The 12,781-nt window shown below is 41.7% G+C and overlaps 1 protein-coding gene across 2 annotated transcripts in view; it reads right to left on the bottom strand.

Moving 5' to 3' along the window:
- PAPPA2 (pappalysin 2) overlaps positions 1-12,781 on the bottom strand; it is a 400,048-nt gene that overhangs the window by 151,184 nt on the left and 236,083 nt on the right. For both annotated transcript variants that reach the window (XR_003306912.1, XM_026448236.1), the window contains exons 5-7: positions 8,196-8,489; positions 6,302-6,494; positions 2,726-2,847 (exon numbers count right to left, since the gene is read on the bottom strand). Coding sequence is in view for 1 of the 2 variants with exons in the window: in XM_026448236.1 (XP_026304021.1) it covers positions 2,726-2,847; positions 6,302-6,494; positions 8,196-8,489 (609 nt within the window). In the remaining variant the exon portion in view is untranslated. The remainder of the gene's footprint in view (positions 1-2,725; positions 2,848-6,301; positions 6,495-8,195; positions 8,490-12,781) is intronic.

Below are 12,781 nucleotides of genomic sequence, written 5' to 3'. Positions count from 1 at the left end.
TTCAGTTCAGGTATGTGTAAGCAGGTAGGTAACTGCAGGCAGGAAATAGAAACGCATACTATGGAGTGGGAAAAAAATGAAAATTCAGTAGCCAAATAAAAATGTAATGATAAAAAATCAAATATCACAAATCTATGAAAGTCAGCTCCATGGAAATAATCTACACAAATGGTTTTCTTTTCTGTCGTGTGAGGGGAGTTGAAGAGAGAGTGTTGAAACGAGAACCAGCAGAGTCAGGCCTCCTGTGCCCTTAGCTGAGTGGCTGTGGCACATCTTTCTATGCCTCAGTTTCCTCTTTTAGAAAATAAGCGATAATGTTTAACCCCTGCCTTACTAGGGCAGTGTAGATCTATACAATGTTCTAGAGAAATTAAATATCTACATTTACCAAAGTAGAAGTACTTAGCCCTTCAAAATTTGGAAAATAAATTATGCCCCAAAGTCCAGAGAAAACCAGTTCAAACATTGCAATTTCCCTTTCAGTTCAGGTATGTGTGAGCAAGGAGGTAGCCGCAGGGAGAAACTATAGGCTGGAAACATAAACACACATTATTAATTTCAAAAATATGTGTGTGCAACTGTGTGTGTGTGTGTGGTATGCTACATTTTATGGTTTTTATTGTTTTTCACCTATATTGTGAGTTGATTCATTTATTATGAGTTGATTCATTCATTCAACAAAAATTGGTAGTGTACTTCTAATCTAGTATTAGAACTAATCTAGGTATTAGAGATAGAGGAGTGAACAAGAGAGATGAAAGTCTTGCCTTTCTATATCTTACAACAAAGTGATAGATGCAACAATAAATATATAAAGGGATATAAAGTATAATACTAAGTAGTAATGATATCTGTAAAGACAAGTGGAGGAACATAAGGGATACAGAATTATGAGGTGAGGCTGGGAGCTATTTTAGGTTATGAAGCCAGAAAATTCTCACCATGAAGATGACGTTTAAGCAGGGAATATGTCTGTTTTACTTTTCTAATCCCCATAGCATTTAGAAAACAGTTGGTGGCTAAGTAGTGCTCATTAGATATATTTATAAATAAATGTGTTTGTGCCAGCTCTGTTAGAGATTCCATTACTTTTATAGTATATATTTTAAATATGACCTGGTTCCTCACCCTTTCAAAGGAAAGGAAGACCAGTATTTCTTATTATTCATATATACTTAGTTTATTAATGATTTATGAATTAATGCTTGTGAAGTCCAATGTTAGTAGTCCTAAAAACTTCTGCTGGTCTCATAAGTATTATTATGAAGCCCCCAATACTAGCAGAATAAAGGTCCTTAGAAATCAGCCTAACAGCGGCACTGCCAGTCAAAACGTTTCTATTATGACTTCATGTTAAAGCATGAAACGGAAGCCCTAAAAGTTGACTTGGTTTGCCTCAAGACACAATACAAGAATTAGAACCTAGAACTTCTAATTCCTTTTACCTGTCTCAGATAACTGATTCTTTTTCTCCCTAGAATTAAAAAAGAAAAAAAATACTGGGCCAGGGAATCAAATAGGCATTAAAACACCAGCACAGGACAGACTGCTTGCCACGCACACACAAAATGGCTCTTTATGAAATGTGAATCTCTGTTTAGGGTCCAAGGCAGTAAATTTTATACTCACTTTCCATTCTTCCCTGAAAATTCTCACTTGAAAAAAGTCATATACAATCAATCAAGTAAATTGTCTCCTTCCAGATTTATCCCTGAAGCCCTGTCACTTGAGTGACTGGGAGCCCAGGATTATATCTTGCAGATACTGTAGACTCTCAGACCAATATTCTCCTTTTTTCATGTCACAATCAAGACTGCAGATTAATTCAAACAGGACTTTGCCCAACACATCTTATTTAATTGTTTTTAGTGTCTTAATATTTTAAAGGCAAAGAAAAAAGGTGATAATTAGGTAAACATTAAAGATGATGATGATGGAAGAAGTCAAGCCATTCATCAGGAGGTGCTAAAATCCTGTCAACAGTATTTTCTGACTTGAACTGGGAAAAGATTCGTGCTGTAATTTATCTTAGGGGCATTAATGTACATATGTGAGTGAATGTGTGACTATTTGAAAAGTTAGCGGAGGTACAGAAAAAAAGATAACAAAAAATATTTTCTGCTTCCTGAAGCCTAACTCAGATCATATCCAAAGCACAACCAGTACCAGTGATTAATAGACTCATAAAATAGCATAGACGAGAACGATCAGTGTGGAACACCTGGTTCCCCCCACCCCACCCAGACTCGCTCAGCCAGTGCATGAGTGTTCTCTGCACTGTGTTCTCTATTACTCTCCTGATATACAGGAATAAGAGGTCAGCTTATACTGTCACGTGGCACGGCTGCTCCAAGGACCAGTAGGCACACATAACACTACACCTCCCAGCTATCTCACCCTGAAGTCACACCCTGAGTTCAGCTGACTTCTCCACCCTTCTGTCCTATATGCTGATCTCTGCTTCACCACAGCCATGGGGCCTCCACGTTAGACACATATGGGACATTCTGCACACAGCAGCACGAGGCAGTTTCTGCAAGGCTCCTGAAGATATCCAGCCAAAACACATACAGACAGACAGACAGACAGACACACACACACACACACACACACACACACACACACACACTGCCTTTTTCTCGCCATGTCACTACTCCACTCTTTACCACCACCCCCATCCTCAGTGGTCACCAGGGTATAAAGAAAAAGCATCATGGTACTTTACCCACAGCCTCCTCTGGGGTCCAATAACCTGAGGAATCACACACCCGCCGGGAGGAAGCTGTGTGCACATACTGACGAAATGTCCCATCTTCAGTGCAAGCGCCACACATGCTGCCTGAGGTCCTGGGGAGATGAAGGGATGGAGATGGGAGATGAGGAGAGTCCATCAGAGGAGTTGGGATAAGAAAATTAGAAAGACCTTTGTGTGGGGAGGGGAGGGGTTGATGGTTAGTAAGGACCTAGAATAACTGTATCTCAATCATTTTTTCTTGTGTGGATCTCATCTTTGCAATATTCAGTGACATGAAAATTTCAAGATCATGAAGCAGAAAAATTTAACTAAGTCATAAAAGAGGCCTGTGGAGATGAAAGTGGGCAGTTTCTGTCCTAGGAACTAAGTAAATACCAAACAATTAAAATCTGAATCTTTCAACATAAAATTCCCTTCTACACTGACTCTCAATAAGTCATTCAAAGCTTCCTTGAATTTCCCCCACTAAAACACACAATAATTTCCCACATAAACTTATTAGCTATATGTGTCCTTATGTTTTAAGCTCCCTACTTTAAATCACTTACATAAAATAAAAGTCAGGTGAAATGTAATGTCTCTTGGCTCACCATTGCCCTTGGGGATATATCCAAATTATTTATCACGACTCAAGGTCCTTCACAAGCTAGCTCCAGCCTCACCTACTGCAGTTCCTTTCTGAATTTTATATTTCCAGCACAATGAACAGATCACCATTCCACAAATACATCATGCTCTTCAACTCCATAAAACATGGAGCTGTTCTCTCTGCTGCCAAATAGCCTTTCCAAGCTTCTCTGTTTAGCAAACTCCTACTTACCCTTCAAGAACCATTCAAGTGTAAACTCTGCAGTAGCACTTAAGCCTCTCTCCTCTGAGTGGCCAGTACTCCCTTCTCTGTGCACCCACTTCACCTGCTGGCTCCTCTCTTAGGACTCTGCTATGTGGTGTTGAGAATTTCCATTCACATTCTTTCCTCTCCTTTGCCTGTGAGCAGGTCCAGACAAAACCCTATTCTTGTTTATATTCCCGAAAGGTAGCACAGGGATTGGACCCAGCAGTCCCTCTGTGAATGCTTGTTTTATGGATATCCATGAGGTGATTAATACAGTTTATGAAAAGTTCTACAAGTACCGTAACTGAGGTAACCGGAAGAGGTAGATGCAATCATAGCTACTACATAATAACGGTAAGTCACTTCATGGGGCTTGCCTCTGATCCTTAGAATCTTTTTAGAAGCCCACTTGTGAATGACGCATCTGAAAATGGAGGCATCAAGTCAGGGTCTCTCAAAAGGTAAGAAAACAAGAATAACATCTTGTAATATGCCAGAAAAATAATATTATAAAATAAAGGTAGTGATTATGACAGCTGCTCCCATTTCTGAAGTACCTCACATAACTGGCATTGTGCCACTATGTCATGCTTTTCATAAATGATTTCTAATTCCTGTAATAACCTTATGTTTACAAATGAGAAAACTCAGGCTCAGAGAGGTTAAGTAAATTGCCTAAGGTCACAACAAGTTCCTTAATTCCTTTGAGCAAGTTCCCAAACACCATCGAGAGTCCAATACTTTGGAAACTAAAAGGTGTAGTTAAGATCCAACCTCTGACTCCAGTCAGCACTCACTTCTAACGTGAACATAATTCCAAAGCTCATTCTTTTGATGCACTTGGCCCTTCCGGGGCTGCTGCTAAGTGCGTAGCTGGGGCTCTTCTCTGACATAAGGGTTCCAAATACCTGCTGGGGTGGAGTAAACACAACTCCAAGCATGACACAAATCGCTGGGCATGTGACGCGAGTCCCCCTAACACACATGTTGGGAGGTCTCAAAACTGCAGTCCACCTAGCTGAGAAAAGGAAGCAAATTGCAGGCTTTTCTGCCAACAGACTCTCAGCACGCCCGTACTGATGTCTGCTTTATCGTAACGTTTGTACCACAGAGAGAATTCAAAGATTAAATTGTTTACATGTGTTACATAAACGGATGTAAAACTCTGGTTTGCACATACCCAAAGAGGACTTCCTGTTCAGGCAGTTCGACCAAAGCTGCACAAGGTCACACTTGCAGGAAGACGATTCTCACACACATCACATAGATGTGTGCTGACTCACAAACAGAGCCCATGAGGGTTTGGGCGCTGATGACCATGAAACTACTTTGTAGGGTTGTGAGGTCTAAGTGGTGTTACACACTAAGTATGTATCAGGGTATCAGGGACAGGTATCAAGATCCCAAGAGGCTGAAACACCACTGTGAAAGAGGATTCACCAGCTTCCTCCTATCCCTGTCTCTCTCTTGCCGCTCTCCCTAGGCCTTCAGCAAAGCTGAAGGGCATGGAAACTTGTTCCAGGGACACCCTTCTCTTTAGCTGAGGCCTGATACCCAGAGGGAAAGTGTGGTAGGAAGAAGAGATGTGCTAAATGAGAACGCTCTAAATTAAGAAATCATCCATTCTGTGTTCCTTATTCCCGAATTTCCACTGAACTCCTCAGTTCACCTCTAGTCAGTTGTGGGGTCTTGGGCTTGCCATTGTATGTTTCTCTATGCCTCAGAATTCTCACTTCTTTAGCAGGAGCTGTGTTTCTTGCAAAGACTAAATAAGACAAGTGCAAGGAAAATACCTAGCACAACACTTCACATACAGTGCAACCAATAGATAAGGGAGTGTCGTTATTTAGAATATAGCAGTAGGTTTTGAAAGAGGTCAGTCCACACAGGTCACAGAAGGGGTTCTGGTCCTTCTCAGTGAAACCATATTCTCTCATCCCCCACCAATTATCAGATGTCATTCATTTTCCTACCTTTCCTTTCTACAAAAATTTATCTGATATTCTTTCAAACCAATATGCAAAGGATGAATGAAAGTTTTAGGTGTAATACTTTTCTTCAGTAAACACATATTAGGTGTCTGTTGTGGCAGGGCAAGAGACAAAGAAACAAAAAAGAATCCTGCCTCCCCCAGTAGTTACCAGTCAAGTGGGGTAGATAGGAAAATAAGCAGAGGATGACAATTCCATGAGATAGTGGCCATAAGAGGGGGAGCCATAGGAGGCTGAGAAGGTGTCAGAAGCACCCTCATAAGTCAGGGAAGCCCTCTGATGCACAGCTTATAGCAGTGGGCACACTCCCATCCACCCACACCCAGAAGTGCCTGGAGAAGTATGCTATAATCCCTCCCCCAACACCACTCTGCAAGTGGCAAGCCACCACTCCACCCTCATGCCACGAAGGAAAAGCTGACAGAGACAGATGGCAGATGCCCTCTCAGTTCTGCCAATTTATCCCTGTCACATTGGTCAGCCTCTCCAGGCCTCCCTGAGGGGGACTGAGCACTTAGGATGAGCCACTGGCTCCCAAGAGAGCCCATGAGTTCTGCTAAAGCAACGAGAACAGAGTAGGCTGGAGCAGCAGCTCTGAGCAGTGGTGCACACATTTATAGTTCCAAATTGGAGTTCCCCTGGCTTCATATTCTTCCTCTTATTTATATGAAACGCCACAGAGAAATAAAACAGCTCACCCATGGCCAGTGCCTCTCTCACCTGTCATATACAACTCCACTAAGAGGAGGCAGCCAGTGGATAGTGAGGGACTTGTTGGTCTGTCCGATGATCATAGGTGGGATAGGGATGGGGGTGGGCTTTCTGCTTTCAGTCCACTGCTGATAGACCAGGTCCAAATAGCAATGCATTCGGGCCACTTGGTTAGGGGTAAAGTTGTCAGTGCAGTTATCATCTGTGGAGACAAAAAAGGTAGCACAAGAGATGGAGATTTTAACCCATCAAGTCCACCAAGGCAGGGATAAATTATGCCTTGTTCATGGCTGAGTTAACTCATTAGGCTCAATGAGCACTTGTTACATGAATGAACAAATGCAATCTGTTCCAAAAAGGGTCTAAGCTGGAAAGGGTAAGAGAAGACAGAGACCAGAGATGTAGCACTTTCATATCTAAAGCAGGGTCATGACCTTAAAGTTGGGCATCCCAGGGTGAGACTAAGGTTGCTCTGAGTTGATGGTTGCTTATTCAGCAAACCACAAGATGGCAGTGTTTCAACAGATGGCCTTCCCACTTGTGAACATTTGTGGAGTTGCAGACACCTGCTTTATCGCCCAGTGACGTTGGTGAGTATTCAGAGCTGCTCCAGGGGAAAGAGAGCCAAATGTCAAGGAGACAGCAGGGCTGGGAACGGTGGTCTCAGCTTTACTTTTGGATCTGGCAAGGTCTCTTTAGCAGGTACATTTTGCATAGGGTTGGAAAGGGAGTTTTGTTAGTGCCAGGGACTTTTCCAGTGAAAACACACCAGTCAAGTACTGCTTCACTCAGCTTCTTAAATGTTTCCTCTTCCCACTTCAAAGGTGCTGCCTCCAGACCTCTGCCCTCTGCATGGCATCATCTGGTGTCTCTGCCCCTTGATGGGGGATGAAAAGTGCTGGTGCTTACACGTCTGATGCGCCTGAATTATTCACCGCAATGAAACTCAGATAGACACATCTTGAAAGGTGACAGAACCGCTCATCATGCTTTCTTCCCTTCAAAGTCATGATCAGGGTATGGTGGTTTATTCTTTTTTGGATAGTTCTAGAAGAATGTCACCAAACAAGACCCCGAAACTTATAGAAAAAAATATCTTCTTTAACCATTGGACTAGGTAATCAAATCAAATATGTCTTTAATTTTAGGGAAAAATTTGAGTCCATTATAGGAAACCAGTCACTATTACTTTTCACCAGAAACAAGGAAGGCATGAGAGACAGTGAAGAATAGTACAGAAGCTAAATGAAGGAAGGAAAGATCAGATGACAAGTTTTTCCCAGGGCCAGGAAGATGCCATTTTTTTTTTTTTAAATTAGATGTCACCTTTTGGTGGGGAGAGGGTGGCAGGCAGCTAAGAATTAGTACTTGGCCAGTGCTGGAAAAAGAGAATCTGATTTTGTTTGTTTTTAATAACATACAGTAAAAAAATATCCTGAGCCTAAATTAACCAAGCCACCTTGTGGACCAACTTCAAAAATAGTATAAAGGGCCACCTTGACCCATAAACTCTTTTCCTTTATTTCCACTGGACTCTTCTTCAGAGTAAATGTCTAAGAATGTGGGCAAAAATAAGAAAAAACACATTCTAGAAGTCAAGGGGATCACAAAAGGGCTTTCAGCTCTGTGCCTTTTTTACTACTGAGGATAGAAATATATTTTTAAATATCTAGTAGAGGAGAATTCAGTGAACAAAGTACCTTAATATTTCAGTATTTCTTCAAGCTCTTCAAAGACATGAAAAAATAATAATACCCTATAATAAATACACTTCAACTCTCTGACACAAAGGACCACTTGACCACTTGCTCATTCTCCCATCAGCTCCCACACCTCCACCCTCCCAGCTCTCAAAGGCCCCCATGTATTCTTAATAGAAAACAAAGCAAGACAGTGGTGATACCCGTGTAGCTCATGTAGTTGGTGAACGGAGCCCCTGGGAAGCGAGTGAAGCCACAGGTGTCACTCATGGCCTCTGGTTCCCGGCACAGCTCGCTCTTGGGAGTGGGGGCGGTGTCGGCACAGAGGTCTCCCGTTTCCATGGATGGCACTGTCTCCTTGCAGGGGTCATTGCAGGATTCTCTTTCACTGACCCCTTTAAAGACGTGGTAGAGTCCCAGAACATGTCCCACTTCATGGATCATGGTGTCGGTGTGGCCAGGCATCCCATAATAGGCTGGGCTGAGGACAATGCCACCTGCAATGAAAGTTTTGAAAAGCCTTTCAGAACACAGAATGAACAGCAGCTCTCCAATCCTTAATTGTGTTTTCTGATAAACATCAAATATTCAATTTCAGCCTCTAAGGAGTCACTTTAAAACTTCTGATGACAAACAGTCATTGCTCTTCTTTCTTGCCACAGAAACCCTCTAAACAAATTAATACACACCTCTTTATCCTCTACATGGGTGAGTGTTATACTAGAGGCCTGGATAGCAATGTTGACATAATAGAGAGCCAGAATTCTCAGCCCTGTATGCATATTAAAATCACCTGGGAGAGTTAAAAGAAGACATACAGGGGTTCAAATACTACCCCCTGATGAATTGAGTCCAAACATTCGAGGATGAGGTTCATGCACTGACATTTTTAAAAACTTCCCAGGTTGAGAATCACTGGTCTAGGCAAAAGCCCATGGGATTTGGAGTCAAGGAAATCTGATCTAACTCCTGCCCCTCCACATCCCAGCTTTGAAGACTTGAAAAACTGTCTTACCTCCTGGAACTCAGTTTTGTTGTCTGTAAAGTGGGGATGATAACACTAAAATTTGTTGTTGTTTTTTTCAGTGCTTGGCACATAAAGGAAATGACAGCTGTGTAGGCTGCTTCTGATTTAACAATCCCTACTCTCAACAACTAGTTAGACAAAAGATAAATTCAACTGAACTACCACAAAATTGGGAACGTCACAGTCACTATGAGAATATGCCCCACCCTTACTCCCCCTAAATCTCCATGAGGACACGAAGGGATGTGTTTCAGGGAAGAGTTTATTGCATCCAATCAGGCTTAGATGGGAGACTTAATGGTATCATTGGGAACTTACAAAAGGAAAGGCTAAGGATCTCTGAGTGACCCAACTTCTATCTGTGTAGCTTGTTGGAATCCTAATTCCTGCTTCCCTCCTCTCCCATGGTTGAGCCACCTAGCTTTCCTTCTTTATACCCCAAAATTGTCAGGACTGGGCCCAGTCTTATCTCCAAGAGATGAGACAGAGAATGTCAACATCCTTGGATCAACCCTCTGGAGTCCAAGGCCACCCGTGGCTGTGCTGCCCAGCTGGCCCTGCCCTTCTGTCCCAGGTCTGATCTCAGTTCCCAGGACTTGCTTCACTTCTCACACCTGAGTCTTCCCTATATCAATAGTCTTCTAAGTATAGCAGGTCCTCCAGGAGAATAGCTCTTTCTCTTGCCAGGTCATATTCCAAGGACTATGTCCTATTCTTGCCTCCATTCAATATCCCTTAGACAACCACATACACAGCTTTATGGGCAGGAGACAATCACAGGATATCTGGCACCACACCCACTGATCTACCTAATAGGCAGCTAAATTGAATTTCTTGTGACTACTTTACTGCACAGGACAGTTTTTAAGTCCAAGTTCCAGTCTTTCCCAGTTTACTCGCACATACTGACCTTACCCAAGCCATGCCCAAACTCATCTAAGATACAGTGTCTCCTTTCCCATCTCAGGTGAAACTAGACCTCACCTCCCATGTTTATTATTTCTACTACTTCTGGTAAAATTGTTATTCTCTAAACTTATTCTTTTTTATTTCTCTTTTTTTATAAGGTTATTTTCTGAATATTTATTTCATTTGTGCATCATGATGTCAACATAAGATTAAACTAACTTAAAAACAGGTCTGATTCAAGAGTGCCTGTTATTTGAATAAACCTGGAGAAACACAGTATTTCCACTTTCCAAGAGGCCCACACTTCATGTTTACATATCCGATGGCAGCAATAATCATCACCAACATTCATGTACAATTATGCCTCCAGTCCTCTAACGGTAATATTGACCTTCACATCAGTGGAGATAATTCTAAGAGAATAGCTTTCTGTTCTTTCCAGGTGCCTTCACCTTTTTCATCCTTTTTCCTCCACCACACTTCTAACCTCTACATATGTTTGATCCCTTTTCTGCCTACTCTTTCCTTTCTTTCCCCCATTTCTAAGTAAGTTTTGGCTTAAAATAAAATTAATATTCAGAAATAGGATTTTGAAAGGCTACACAATTCACCTATAAAGTTTAAGTATCTACATTGATTAGTTTTCTTCCCAACTTGGGTTTATAAAATCTGAACCAGGGTAATACTTTGAAAAAACAAGTGGCATCATGTGGTTAAATACACTTGAGGAAAATGCAGCACACCATACTATCCTCCTGAAAAATCCATAATGTACATGAAAGTGAGCTGTTGTATTAAAAGCCCTGAAAAGTCCTTCATCAATTGAGTTTTAGCCTTTGCTTTTCAAACTTATTTGAACACAGAACGTGCCCAAGGTAGAATATCTTTTGACTTCTCTGGACTTCCAGATGTTTCAGAGCACAATCCAAGAAACACTACCAAAGATGGAGGAAAAAAAAAAAAAAAAAAAAAAAGTTCAAATCAATAGTTACTTTCTACTCATATATTTTAGCTCTGAGCAAAACATCAAATATTTCCACATCCTATGGCCAGCCAGGTCCAGGTCCTTTTGTGATCTCCTTCAGTTATAGATAAAGAAAATGTAGATGAAAAGAAAGATGGTTCTAGGAAGAAAGGATGGCAAAATCAACATGTGCCAAGAAAGGAGGGATGACCAGGAGTGTGGACTGGAAACACTTGAGAATACGGGGCAGTCATTATAATATTGGGCTTCTAATCAACCAGCAGAAGTCTCTACCTCAACCCCAAATGAGATGTTTCCAAATCTAAAAATATTTTGCAACAGCCATATTTCAATAAACCAGCTTATTTATAACTGGAAGAAGAAGCATAAAAATGCAAGCCCTCAACACTCCCAGCAAATCCCCTCCATACCCAGGACAATTGGCCAGGGTTCTCCAGTGTAGCACTCTTGGTGCACATTTCCAACACAGAAGAATAAAATTTTAATCAAATAACACTTACATTTTCACTAAAAACATAAGCATTTTAACACACATTCGCAAGTTATATTTTCAATTGCAGAGAGATGTACTTATGCTAATAACTCGTTTATAGGGAAGACATGGCAACGGGTTCAGTAACTACATGTGTGTTAACTAGGATATTGCACAAAATAGAGAAATATAGAAAATATAGAACAAAATATTGCTCTAATTTAGGGATGAGTGTTGTGCACACCAACACATGTTGAGAACAAAAATCCCAAGGTCCTAGACCTCTTATAGTAATTCTATATCTACTACAGCACCAGATTATAAAATTATCCCCCTCAACTAGAACTAGAGGAGCTTGGAGTGTGGACCATTAGCTGACCCTCACTCGCTCCATGGCCTTGGCTGTTCAACCTTTCCCCTAATCTCTTCATCTGTAAAATGAGGGGGTGGATTGACATCACTAAGATTTCTTCCCATCTGTATTCCCAGACTCTGAGAGCTAACATGCAGGCTTTGTGGGACAGTCATGAACACGTACATGTAAAGGAATCTGTATTGTCCTGGACTGTCACTGCCTCGGCCTTGCAGTTTGTGTTCCAAGACTCCCAACTCTCAGTGGCCTGAGGGAAAGGGAAAAGCTGGCGGTGAGAAGCCAGCCATCCTACTCTCAGACCTGCTGCGGATTTCCAAGTGACCCGGATTCGCCACCCTTTAATCCTCACTCCCTCTCCACTAGTGATATAGTTTGGCTGTGTCCCCACCCCAAATCTCATTTTGAATTGTAAACCCCATAATCCCATAATCCCCACATGTCAAGGGTGGGACCAGGTAGAGGTAATTGAATCATGGGGGCAGTTTCCCTTATGCTGTTCTCATGACAATGAGTAAGTCTCAAGAGATCTGATAGTTTTATAAGTGTCTGGCATTTCCCATACTCACACTCATTCTCTTTCCTGCCCCTCTGTGAAGAGGTATCTTCTCCCGTAATTGTAAGTTTCCTGAGGCCCCCCAAGCCATACTGAACTGTGGGTCAATTAAACGCCCTCCCTTAATAAATTACCCAGCCTCAGGTATTTCTTCACAGAAGTGTGAGAACGGACTAATACAACCGGTTTGCACCCTTTATCCAGTCTCACAGATACGGGTTCTCACATTGTTCTTCCCACCCACCCTTTCTTCCAACCAAAAACAAACTTGTGAAGTTATTAGGGAAATGAGTTTTAATCACTCACAGACACACACACTCACATTATTAAGAAGTGGGTTTTCCCCCATCGTCTCAGCCCAAAATCTTCTTAAGCTGATAAGCAACTTCAGCAAAGTCTCAGGATACAAAATTAATGTGCAAAAATCACAAGCATTCTTATACACCAGTAACAGACAAGCAGAGAGCCAA

This window comes from Piliocolobus tephrosceles, chromosome 1 (genome assembly GCF_002776525.5).
Source record: "Piliocolobus tephrosceles isolate RC106 chromosome 1, ASM277652v3, whole genome shotgun sequence".
Classification (NCBI taxonomy): domain Eukaryota; kingdom Metazoa; phylum Chordata; class Mammalia; order Primates; family Cercopithecidae; genus Piliocolobus; species Piliocolobus tephrosceles.
This window is presented reverse-complemented; position numbering and strand designations above follow the sequence as displayed.